Genomic DNA, 12,652 nt, shown 5'->3' on the forward strand with positions numbered 1-12,652 from the left:
ACCAGCGTGTTCACCGGTTTGTTATTGGCTCATCCGGATCCTCTGGGGCTACGAGATTTTTTCATCGGGAAGCTAATATAGAAATCCTAAACGCTATATTTTCCTATGGCATCGTTTTGCTATCACACATGCACATCGCCATCTGTTGATGAAAAAAAGAAACATTCATAAACAAGACAACTCCACAGGAGGCACCCACAGTTGAATGGGTGTGTATGGGACGCAGGTATACTTTGAAATTCCACAATGAATCGACTTCTAAACGCCCGAGGCGGAGCATTATCTATAACAATGAAACTATAATTATGTATACACTGTATTTTATTAATATCAAAGCAATCAAAGTGTTATACGTTCCTATCCCTTAATGTAACATGATTCGGGTTGGTGGGATACAGTAGAAGACTTAAAGTCTGGCTGATGAGCAACCCAAGTGTTCTCCGAGAACTCGGTAGCATCAGCCAGCATTTACGGTCGACTATGGCTGATGAATGATTAGTGTCCCAGCCTATATCCGGAACGATCGATTTGAAATCGAAAATACTGCAATATTTCTCAGCCATATTATTGCTGTCTCGCTTTACGACCTAAGTGTGTCCCTTTTTCATGCTACGTAAGAACAGGTATAGCTTTTCTCATGTTAGTTTCTTTTATTTGTGTCATTGGTCAAAATCCATCGTCACTGTTTGAAATTCGTGTAAATAAATAATAGTTCATCGAGTTTTATTTCCAGATTTAAAATATCTAATGTCTATTGAAATAAGGTCGCATCCACATTTTTCTTCCTTCTTTTGTTTTGACTTTGGTTTTTGCTGCTGCATCGTATGAGTTCGTCCGCCATTTCAGCCATAGGGCTCATATACAATAGTACATATACGATAGTACCTATGTACTAGCCAAAAATTTTTTTTTTTTTATTATTATTATTATTTTTTTTAATCTATATAATGCTACAAATGTAATTTTTTTTTTGTATCTCACACACTGTTTTTTTGTGTTTTTTTTAATATTTTTATTACTCTTTAATGTTAATATTCTATGGTTTCGATATTTGTAAATATGTGAGGAACATGTATACTAACTTTTTTAGTATAGTAGTTTATTCTAAGAGTACATTGTCTTCACATATACATTTAACAAATGTAACAAAATATTGTAAACCTATTTTAAAAGAGTAAGTGTGGAGTTTCTTGCTCATTCTTCTCCACACGAAACTACCTTTTGGAAGGGGCAACTAGAATCATCTTTATATTTTTTTTTTTTGACGTTCAAAAGTGCCATTTTAGATGGTCTAATTGAAATAAACGATTTGACTTTTTTTTTGAAAATAATGACAAAATAATAAGCCATATACTGTTGCAGAAATATTGTTCAGCCATGTGCTTCCGTAAAATGATTTTTGCATTTCCGGGCATGTCGGAAATAATGTAGCCGCATATTTCATTTTCAAATTTCAATAGTCATTAACTCTTCTGGGTACAATTTGTAGACTTATGCATGTAAATTTACGCTATCTCACTATCGTATATCGGCATTGGTAATATCCTTTTTTTATTAGGGTTTCCTTGATGTAAAGTTTAAACTTATGTAGCAGAAGTTTGGTTACATGATCTGGAATTTTGTTATATATCTGTATACATTTCCCCATAAATGAGTGAGCAGTTTTATGAAGTCTGAAAGCTGGAAAAGCAAGCCTACTTATTGTGTTTAAATTGTGATACTGCGCTTAAGAAATGTATTAATGTTTTTATAAACGTACATAATATTTTCATACACATATTGGGAGGCAACTGTTAAAATACTCTCTTTAAATAATTCTCTTAGCGAGTCACGCGGTTTTAATTTGTAGATATATAGCGCGTATTGCTCTTTTTTGTAAAAAAATATTTTGAATATTAAGTGTAGAGGCCCCTTAACAATTCGTTCATAAAATATTCCTTTAACCAAAATTTCTCGTCACGCTTTGAATATAGGCGCCTAAATAGCGTGACCATTTGGCTGAACAACGTGAGTAATTCGTTAAGGTGAAGTTGTTCTAATAGATATTATCACAATTTTTTTTATTGTCTCTGCAGAATGACGATTTAACGTAACGATCTAACTTAAGACTAATAAGTAATTTAAAACTAATTTACTTAAAAGGATTATTGACATAGTGTATGTATATCCAGTATACTATACGCTGGTTCGGCTGTCGCGTATAATAAAAAAAACGAATTCGAAGAATAGATCAGACTAACACCATAAACGGTGTGTCCTATTCCCAGCACTGGATCCTTATTAAATTCAGTGCGCACGCGACAGCGGTTAATTCCAACTACATTTCTTGCGCCATTCAAAATTAAAAAAATCATTCATTCATATAGGTAACAAAATGTATACTTATGAACGTCAAAAAATTAATATACACTACTTACAGTACTGTATTAATCACTAGCATTCAAGGTTGAAGTAATAATATACCAACCTAAATCTCACTTTGTATTTAATAAATAGTATATCGTTATACGAGAAAGCTTTAAAGCATTACACTAGCCTAATTGTTGACATTACAGTGGAGCTTTTATTAATTTCCAGACAATTTACACTAAAAACGGAGCATACAATATTTACATAATTTTTGCTCTCAAACATCACATCATCGAAATGATATATATTTGTCAACGTGACATGAGAAATAAAGAAGGCCGCAGATTCATGCAACTTCCTCAGCCCACAATGTCGCTCATAACACTCGAGGGATACTCTTTCATTTTGTCAACTTTGATATTGTTCCCTTCCTCTTGGGGCTTGGTTCAAGTGCACAGCTAATTTATTTATATATTTTATATATTAAGACCTAAAACAACATGTATTTATAAAATATACAATAAAATATGACATCACAAATTTTACACACATACACATCAATTACATTAGAACATAAGCAAGCTAGCAACGAAAAAATTAAACAAGCAACCACAAAATAAATAAAAACCACTAAAACTAAATGGAAACTTACACCTCATTAAGAGCGTGATACACAAAGTTTTACTTACACTTACACACTTACAACTTACTTACCGTAAGTTGGAAGATTGCTGTAAAATATATCAATATTTTCGTCAATGATAGTAATTGAGTTGTAAGAGCGAGCCTATTCACTAGAACATTAAAAGTAGTAGATAGGCGAGCCGTAGTTACGTATAGAAGACTTCTAGTAACTCTAGGATTAGAATTAAGGTACTGATAAGGCACCAGAGCTGGTGCTTTCCTCGCTCAACGATATCGCAATACAGCGAGGAAATGCCAGCATTACAGGTACAAAGTCACAGGGACCAAACTTTTGAAATTTTTCCTAAATTTCCATTTATTATTACTATGTTAATACTGTATATTTGTGTATTGGTAATGAATACTTACTTATTTAACTTTTCGTAATTATAACTTATAACACGTCGCGTGGTTTAAATAGGATGGGCAAAGCATCTAGCAAGACTGTCTGATGATCGACCATTGTGGCGACTCGGTGGATATTCGGCAACGATACAGGAAGACCGCAAAACAGCTGGCACAAGCTGGATGCAGTTTATCCATGACAGAGATAGAGAGGGACCTGCGGAGGGGTTCTAGCAAGCTTTGATCATTATATATTACTGATATTTATTATAATTTATTTTCTGTAATTATTATTTTTTAAATATTACAATAAAATATATAAATAATTTTTTTGCAAGAAAGGATTGTTATTAATTATAAAGGGCGTCGCCTTAAGCACGGTCACAGTCGATAGAGTTGAACCCTATTAATTTAACAATAAACACTTTAGGCATTTTTTATCCAATGGGGCACGGGTCATATGCTGATGAATCCACCACATCCTAATTGTTAAACGTCTCCTTACATCATGTTGAAGATTCTCATTTCGCTCAAACTGTATGGGTCGCAGGGCTGACGGAGTGAGTGTGTACATCATGAGGAATTTTATACCCAATGGCACCTTCAATGAAAACAAGTCACTTTCTTTTGCGAACTAGCGAACTGTGGAATCGACTCCCGGTGGGGATCCCTGAGAGATAATAATAATAAAGCCCGTTTTATTTCCAATCATGACAAAAACAAATTATAATACACAGCTTAGATTATTTTCCATTTTTTTTCTTTTGCTTATCATCCCGGGTAACCCCTTCACGGGTAAAGGCCTCCTCCAGCTTTTTCCATCAGACTCTGTCTATTGCTCCCTTTCTCCATTCGTTTCCTGCTACCGCTTCTATTTCTTCTATCCACCTTTTTTTTGGGCGACCTCTTCTCCTTTTTCCTCTTGGACTAAGTATGGAAAGGACCATCCTTAGTCTTTAAGGCCCACTGAGTCCCTGAGAGATACGACCTCCAATTGTTTAAAGAAAGAGTATAGAAATGGGTGTCTGATAGCTGCTGGTTAAAAAGCTAAATTTGAATGCAGTGTTGGCTTAGTAGCTGAACGGGACTCTGCACCCTGAGGGCGCAGGTTTACACTCGCTGAAGGAAAATATTGTAATACTGCAGGTAGAAAGCAAAGGCTGATCACCTAATTGCCTCACCTACTACCCAGACCTACATTACGATGTGTTACATAATAAAAATCAAAATAAATCAGTGCCGCTACCACTTTTAGGTCAGGGCCTCAGATTTCTGAAGCTGTTTCATGATCATTTTTCAATCTAATAGGAATCATGATCAGCCGTAGATTACACACACCGTAGATTTTTTTGGTCAAAGACATGTCGGTTTCCTCGCGATGTTTTCCTTCGTATGAGCGAATGTTAAATGCGTTATAAAGTCCTTAGGTCCCCGGGGTTCTACGACCTCAGGGATGTGAATCGCACGCTGAAGCCACTAAGCCAACACAGCTTTACACATAATACATAACGTATTTTTTTAAATTTTTTATTTAAAGACAATTCACACCAATTGACCTAGTCCCATGCTAAGCTGGTGAAGCTTGTGTTATGGGTACTAGGCAACGGATATACATACATATTATAGATAGATATACATATAAATACATATTTAAACAACCAAGACCTAAGCACAACACCAAATGCTCATCACATCGGTGTTCGTCTCAGCCGGGGATCGAACCCGGGACCCATGGATTCGCAGTCAGGGGTACTAACCACTACACCAATGAGTCGCCAATCAGGCAAACCCTATACCAAAGGTTTAAGGTACGCCGTATAATATTATTTGCTGGAAATCAACTCCGGAGGCTACAACCACTAAGCCACGATTCAAACAATAAACAATGTATTCTCGAAGCCAAGATAATATTGTTCTTAAACAATGCATCATTATGTTTAGGCTAGTTTCACGTTAGTATTATAGCAAGAGGCTCATCTAATGTTAAGTGATATCAATGCCCTTAGCCCAGTGGCGTAACAATAAGGGCTGGCAAAATGCCACGGGCCCCCGACCCAAGAGGGCCCCTGCCCAAGAGATATTATGTTCTATGGATGATGGAGACATTATACATACAACAATACGCATTGGGGTAGCGTGGGGACAATAGACCATTCCCTCTCGCCTAAGAGAGGATTCCTATGGCCATTAGTGGGACATATACGTGTAATTGAGTACGCTGAAAAATCTCGAAAACTGAGTACAAAGTGATGATTTTTGCTAATAGCGCCCCACCAAAAGAATTTGCCACGGGCCCCAGATGGTATAGTTACGCCACTGCCTTAGCCATTTGGCGTTGCGTAGATATCTAGGATCTGAGCATCTTCTACCGCATTTACCACTGAGAGTGTTCAATGGAGTGGATCGGATGTGGAAGTGGCTTCAGTGACTCTCATCCCTGAGGTCGTAGGCTCGATCTCCGGCTCCGGTCTTTCTTACGTATTTATCACTCGCTCGTACGAAGGAAAACATCGTGAGGAAACCAGCTTGCTTTAGACCCAACACGAGTGTGTGACACAGGAGGCTGATCACCCAATTGCCTATTATATTGACAATCATGAAACATAAGCCCAGCCTTGCAATTCTGTAACTCACTTTTCGAACTCACACAGTGGTTTACGCAGCGGCGGTTGCGCTCAAATCAGTCGTGAAGCAGTTAGTTTATGATTTGGCATTCTGATAAGAAGGGAGCTTGTAGTTTATTGTTTATCAGAATGCCAAATCGTAAAATGACTGCTTTACGACTGATTTGTGCGCGACCGCCGCTGCGAAAACCGCTGTGAGAGTTCGAAAAGTGAGTTACAGAATCGCAAGGCTGACCTTAAAGGTTGTACCGCCGCTGAATTATTTTTATTTTATCAAGTCATAAAGACGTAATCCTATCATGTCAAACCACATTTCCTGAAGAAATGAAAACCGATTTGGAACAAGTTCGATATCCGAACGTATCCTGTATTGATACTGAATTGGGACTCTCAATTATACGATATGGCATGGTGTAGATGTGTATGGGTTGATAATTGTTTTCACATATTGTTCTACTATATGTTGCCCAGGTTTTTGGACATTTTGAGCAATGTTGGTGGCTTGTGGGACGCTCAATTGTGAGGTTGTAGGTTTGTATCCCGTTCGAAATCTGACCTTAAGTTGAATAAATTTTTGATTTTTAGCCCATAAGTTTGACAAAAAATAATTATAAATGGCTTGACTTATTATGATGTTCAGATGTTCTTATTATATGACTTAATGAAAATTAATATGACGTTTGCATGGCTATTTTTGTGTGGCTGTGTTGTACAGATTTTTATAATTGATCGATATAATTTTTATAATATTATTACAAAAATAAAAATTAAAGCTTAAAGAAATAAAACAAATTTGAAAAGCTGCATTTCCTTTTCCTGTAACACTTATTCGTTGAGGATAGCAGCTCTGGTTTCACCGGTAATACGAGGCGCACTTGAACCCATGAGTCTACTCCGAAGGAACAAAATCAAAGTTGGAAGAAGGGCCTTTATGTTTTCCGCCTGCTCTAACATAACAGCACCAACTTTTGTGCTTCTCCAAGTGAGTTTCCACACAAGTAGCATCCCATACCAAAGCCCGTTATATCCTCCAAGGATAAGGTCGACCTATTGCCATCGTCTAGCGATGCCTGTTGGCTTCAAAATGGCTGAAACATTGTTCATTAAAATTCGTCAACTCTTACAATTATCTACCATACAATGCAGAAAAATTTCGTTTTAGAAATCAATTACTTTCATAAGTTCAAAAATAGTTCTTATTGCTACGGAATTAGGTTGAAAATGTGGTGTCTCTTTATTTTGGAGGTTGTTAGATGTCCTGGATTAGACGTAGGCTCTCGAAACCCAAATTTCAAATGACAATTGACGAAGAAAATTTCACACATTTATATAAAAAAAATTTTATGAACGCAAATGACATAACTACTGAACGGATTTATTCATAGATAATGTGATTCCTGAGGAGTGTTTTGATATGTAATTCTTTATTATTTTGTGTTAATTGGCAGAAATATAATGCTTTTTGTTGACACATAATTGCACGCATTAATACATGACAAAATCCGCTAAGAAGCAATTTAATTTACACATTCATTTGGCAACTTTAATAGGTAGGTAATGAATGTAGATAACACTTGAAGAGGATGAAAAGAAAATTATCTGGGTAATTAATTTAATGAGAGCAGTGTTTGTCTAGAGGCTTCCGCGTGCGACTCTCATCCCTGAGGTCATAGGACCCCGGCTGTGCACCAATGGACTTTCTAACGCATTTAACACTCGCTCGTACGAAGGAGAACATAGTGAGGTAACCGAAACTTAGATCCAAGTCGATGGCGTGTGACACAGGAGGCTGATCATCTACTTGCCTATTAGATTCATGAATATAAAAAAAACGTTTCGGCAGGACAGGCGCCTAGTCTTATCTGTGTTTACCACTCGACCTTTCTAGTCTGTGAACCTCCACTAAATGATATTTTATATGGCCACATTTTAGTTTGCTTGTCACAATTTTCTAAAAGTCACTTTGACACAATAAATTCCAAATTTCCGTTATGCAATCCAAACACATCTTCAAAAGCAAATCCGAAATGAACGAAAACATGTTGAGGCTATGTTACGGGGATTTTTACATCATTGGAAGGATGTGGATAGAAACGTTGAAGTCTGTCCTGGTTGGTGCGAACATGGCTCTTATACCAGCCGTGTACGCCGCTGCACCACCTCCAGAACCGAAATATCCACCATTGATGAAATACAAAGACCTACCACTGTACCAGAGCCCGCACTACGAGTACAAAGATCACGTCGCTGACAAAGAAAAGTGTCCAAAAGCCCACACGCCGCTGCTCCAGGAATACCTACTTCCCACAGTGAAATCTTTCAGGAGGGACACCCAAGTTAGTATGTGCCAAATCGGCTGTGGTTTCTCCAATGCGTGGCGACAGTTGAAGGTGGAAATGGCTGACCACGAGAGGAACTTCAAGAGGTACATGCGTGCTCCAGAGAATTACACAATACGCGTCACAAGCGTTGCGTTGGGAACTGTCTCTGGGTTCTATTTGACGCGACAGCGAGGTATTCCCGCTAAAATTTTTGGCACCACCCTCGGTACTCTTCTGGCCGGATCTGTGTCGTTTCCTGATGAAAGTGATCGTGGGTTTAGAGAGATATTGTATAGGGGTGGTAAAGTTTTAATAGCTATGTATAATATATTCTGTAGTGATGATTACGCTTTGGAAGAGAGGTTGTCGTGTAGAGAAGATTTGCCCCCAAATCCACCGCCAAGGAAACCCCAATGTCCAATGAAATAAATTTGATTTTTAATTAAACAATTCAAAGGAAACGTTGTTTTATTGGCTGGCATTCAAGATGTTATGTGTTAGTAATTTAGAATTATCTCGGGACACTTCTTTTTCTGTCAGATTGTTTGTAGGCTATGAAACAGATACCTTACGCTATAGGCTGATATGAAAAATAAAGTGTAAGAGCGCGGCCACGCGATGCGGTAACGGTGCGGTGCGGCGCCGCACGGCAATTACTTCGAGCTATAGGGTGCCATACGGGCGTTGCGGTGTGGCAATATATTTTACGCCTCCCCGCCTCGTCATGCAGGTCAAAACTCCGGCGCGCTTGCGGTGCGGTGCCGCGCGGCGGCGCAACGCGATGTATGAGAGCGCGGCCACACGATGTGGTGCGGCACCGCGCTCTGACATGGTATAGTAATTTGAATGTAGGATTGTGAGTAATATGTATGAAACACAAACAGCTTTTTCTCACAAAAACACTAACGATGGAAAAAACTCAGCAGTATCGCGCAGCCCGGAAATACAACGACCACTAAGCCTTGACTTGTTTCATCGCAGAATCTTAAAAGGAGTATTAAGAATATCCATAGCTGCATCATGAGCACTCCCCACACACTCACTTTCACACCACAGCAGAAGATATTACTTAAATAAAATGTTAACAATTTTTTATTTAATTTTTCCTTTAGTAAATGTTTGAACCTTTTTGTATATTATTTGTTCTTTGGCTATATATCTTTAGTATAATTGTTTTTTGTTATATATTGTTTATGTTAGCTGTAGAATTACAGCCCTGCGATTCTGTAACTCACTTTTCGAACTCACACAGCGGTTTTCGCATCGGCGGTCGCTCTCAAATCAGTCGTGAAGCAGTAATTTTATGATTTGGCATTCTGAAAAGGTGGAAGCTTTTAGTTTATTGTTTATAGTTTAAAGTTACAGAATCGCAGGGCAGAATAAAATATACACCTAAATAAACACCTCAGTCACGTGACCCGAGACTATCACAGATTAATCGAATCGATTATGAGTAGTTTGTACTTGTTAACTGTCTTGTTTAATTTCGAAATAATTTTTTATCGAAATATAATATATGTTTAATATAAGAATTAAAGTTAACACGTAATAACTTAAAAATTGTTTAAGTGTTTACAGGGACGGTATGTCATAGGGTTTGGCGCCATATTGTCTAAATTAATGTTTTGGCGGCTTTAAATTATGAATGTTTAATTTGAGTTTTTAAAGCCAAGAACAAAAAGAAAATATTTTTTTTTTAAGTTTACCACATAGTACTAAATCTACGGCCGCCCGGTGGGTTCGCAATACAGGGCCGTTACGGGGGCATTTAGCCCTTGATGGGGGCTGAAGCACGCGACAGGAGGCTCGACTAGCAGCTCGCAGCCGATCATGAATGTGTTCATTTCGGGACCGAGAAGTGACGCTCGACTAGGTACGAAGGTGTCAAGTCTGGTGGTGGGGGGTAATGTGGAATACTATGGCAACCATAGCTGTTTCATATAGATGCATATTCCAAAGATGTTGCTAGATGTAGTATAGATATTGTAAAATTCATAAAAGGCCGGCAATGCACTCGCGAGCCTTTTGGCATTTAGAGTGTCGATGGACGGCAGGTATTTCCGAACTAATTCGACTTAGGGTACTTCAAAGAGCGTACTAATTCATAAAAGGCCGCCAATGCATTCACGAGCACTCTGGCATTTAAAGTGTCCGATAGCTGTAGGTATGTGTGAACTAATTCGACATAGGGTCCTTCAAAGAGCGTACCAATTCTTAAAAGCTTGCGAGCTTTCTGGCATTGTCCATGGGTGGTATCACTCAACATTAGATTAGAGCCTTCTGCCCGTTTGGGGTTATTGAATAAAAAATATTATTATTCAAACCTTAATGGAAATCAATTTTGTTCTAAAATAATGCTTTTCGTTTTTGTTTAAATATACCTATGTACTATGATGTTAACAAGTATTTAATTTTCAACAAATCCTCGATACAATTTGATTACAATAAATAAATTAGGATAGATCACAGTGTTAAAATACCATTTTTAAATTGTATAAGATCTATGGGGTCAAAGACCTTTTTTTGCTTCGGCTAAATCTTCGCGCCTTAATTCAAACGTCAATATAAATGACTTTTGCCACAATGGCAATCATAAATTAGCTGTCACCTTGACAGTTGCTGAAAGCGGTGTAAAGAGTTTTTTATGGCGCGAGATTTATGCTTTGATTAATTGTTGTGTTAAATACTTTTGTTCTGGTTATTATAATTCAATTTATATATAACAAAACTTTGTAGAAGCGTTTTATATAATTAAAAGTTAAGCAAGAGCAAGCTAAGTAATCTTTTTTGAGATTAAACTTCTATAAACTTTTTATTAGAATTGTACAGAATATGATGCTTTTTCGTTGTATTTTTGATATTCATCAGTTGTTAAAAATTAAATTTCAAAGACAAGACAAGATTCCTAATAGCCAAGGTCCTAGCGGTTTCAATCACGCTTGTACCTGAGGTTCTAGAAAGGCCGGCGGGCTCCGACTCGCCCATAAATATCATGATATTTTCGAAGCAGAACTAAATTTAAACAAAAAAGGTCCCTTTTAGGAAAGAGGGGGAATTTAAACTTCTCGGCCACAGATCTGCCTGATCGCGTGTTTTAATAGTGTATGTAGAGGTCCTATGTATATAAAAACAATTATGAAATATTAAGAAACTGATTGACATATGTAGGTATGGCCGAGAACAAAGAACGAAAACCTTATCGAAATTTCGATAAATCACAAGAAGAGTAATTTGTCAATGTTGAGAGATGAATACGTTATAAATGGCTGTATCGTAATTGTAATTCGTAATTTTTAATCTACACTAATATTATAAGTTGTTGCATCTGGCACAGGAGGCTGCATCCAGTAATGGTGAGGCACTAAAAGAAGAAGAAGAATATTATAATAGATTTGATTGTATTCAATAGGCTCCAAGGCTTGACTAATTTGAAAAATTCTTTCATCATTAGAACCAGGAGATCGTAATAGAATAGTTTAAAAAAGTTATAGATATTACGATGTAACCCTAGGTGTGAAGACCAATAAAGATTACTATATGCTGCGGAAGCTATTGACAGTTTTATAGAAGATTTTATGTCTCTTTTTTAAAGAAGCGGTACGGTCCGTCAAAGAGTACGCTCTTACGATCGATCGTAAGTCGTATTGGTTCAAAAAGTGTTATTTGCGTTATATGTATAAAGTAATAGTGTACTCCTCCATCTAAGGCCGGCAACGCACACTCTAAAAAAAAGTGTTCCTGGGCTGCAATGACTGCCCTTTTTGTGCGTTGACTTTGAGCCCTAAGGTGGAGGTGTCACTTTAGGATTACCAGCTTCCAGGATCCAGGTCAGTTGAAGACACTATGATAAATGATTATTAAAAGGTTTCCAATAATATTTCCTGTTACCCGAGGCCGGGAGGACTGGATAAATCACGATTTTAAAGTATTTAAAACAGCCTGGCCATTGTTTCGTTTATGGAGGTTCGTGTAATGCCTTATGCGCTTAGCTTTACCTCGAATTGGAAAATATTCATTTGGAATTTTTATAGAACACCTGAAGTACGTAACATATTACGAATAATTTGTATAAAGAACCGCCACAACCTTAGTTCTGGCTGTTTATGTATCTGTTTCATGAGGCAGATAGGTGATCAGACAGAGTGCAGCTCCTTACAAACGTTGTGTAAAACAAAAAACTTGGCGATTAAAAAGAGTGGCGGAGAGTTTATTGCCAGTTCTTCTCTTCCGTTCTACGCCGTTGATTTGAGAACTGGCAGTAAATGTAAAGTTAGAAGCATTTAATGTATATTTATTTTTTGACGTTCATAAGTGTCCATTGTGTTACCT

The 12,652-nt window shown here is 37.4% G+C and overlaps 1 protein-coding gene across 1 annotated transcript; it reads left to right on the top strand.

Annotated features, from left to right (window-relative positions):
• The first annotated feature begins 7,953 nt into the window (after nucleotides 1-7,953).
• On the top strand, nucleotides 7,954-8,765 carry LOC125062665. The gene has a single exon (XM_047668720.1). The coding sequence runs from the start codon at nucleotides 7,994-7,996 to the stop codon at nucleotides 8,750-8,752; it is 759 nt and encodes a 252-aa protein (XP_047524676.1). The 5' UTR covers nucleotides 7,954-7,993; the 3' UTR covers nucleotides 8,753-8,765.
• Nucleotides 8,766-12,652: the final 3,887 nt, after the last annotated feature.

The sequence above is a fragment of the Pieris napi genome, chromosome Z (genome assembly GCF_905475465.1).
Source record: "Pieris napi chromosome Z, ilPieNapi1.2, whole genome shotgun sequence".
NCBI lineage: Eukaryota > Metazoa > Arthropoda > Insecta > Lepidoptera > Pieridae > Pieris > Pieris napi.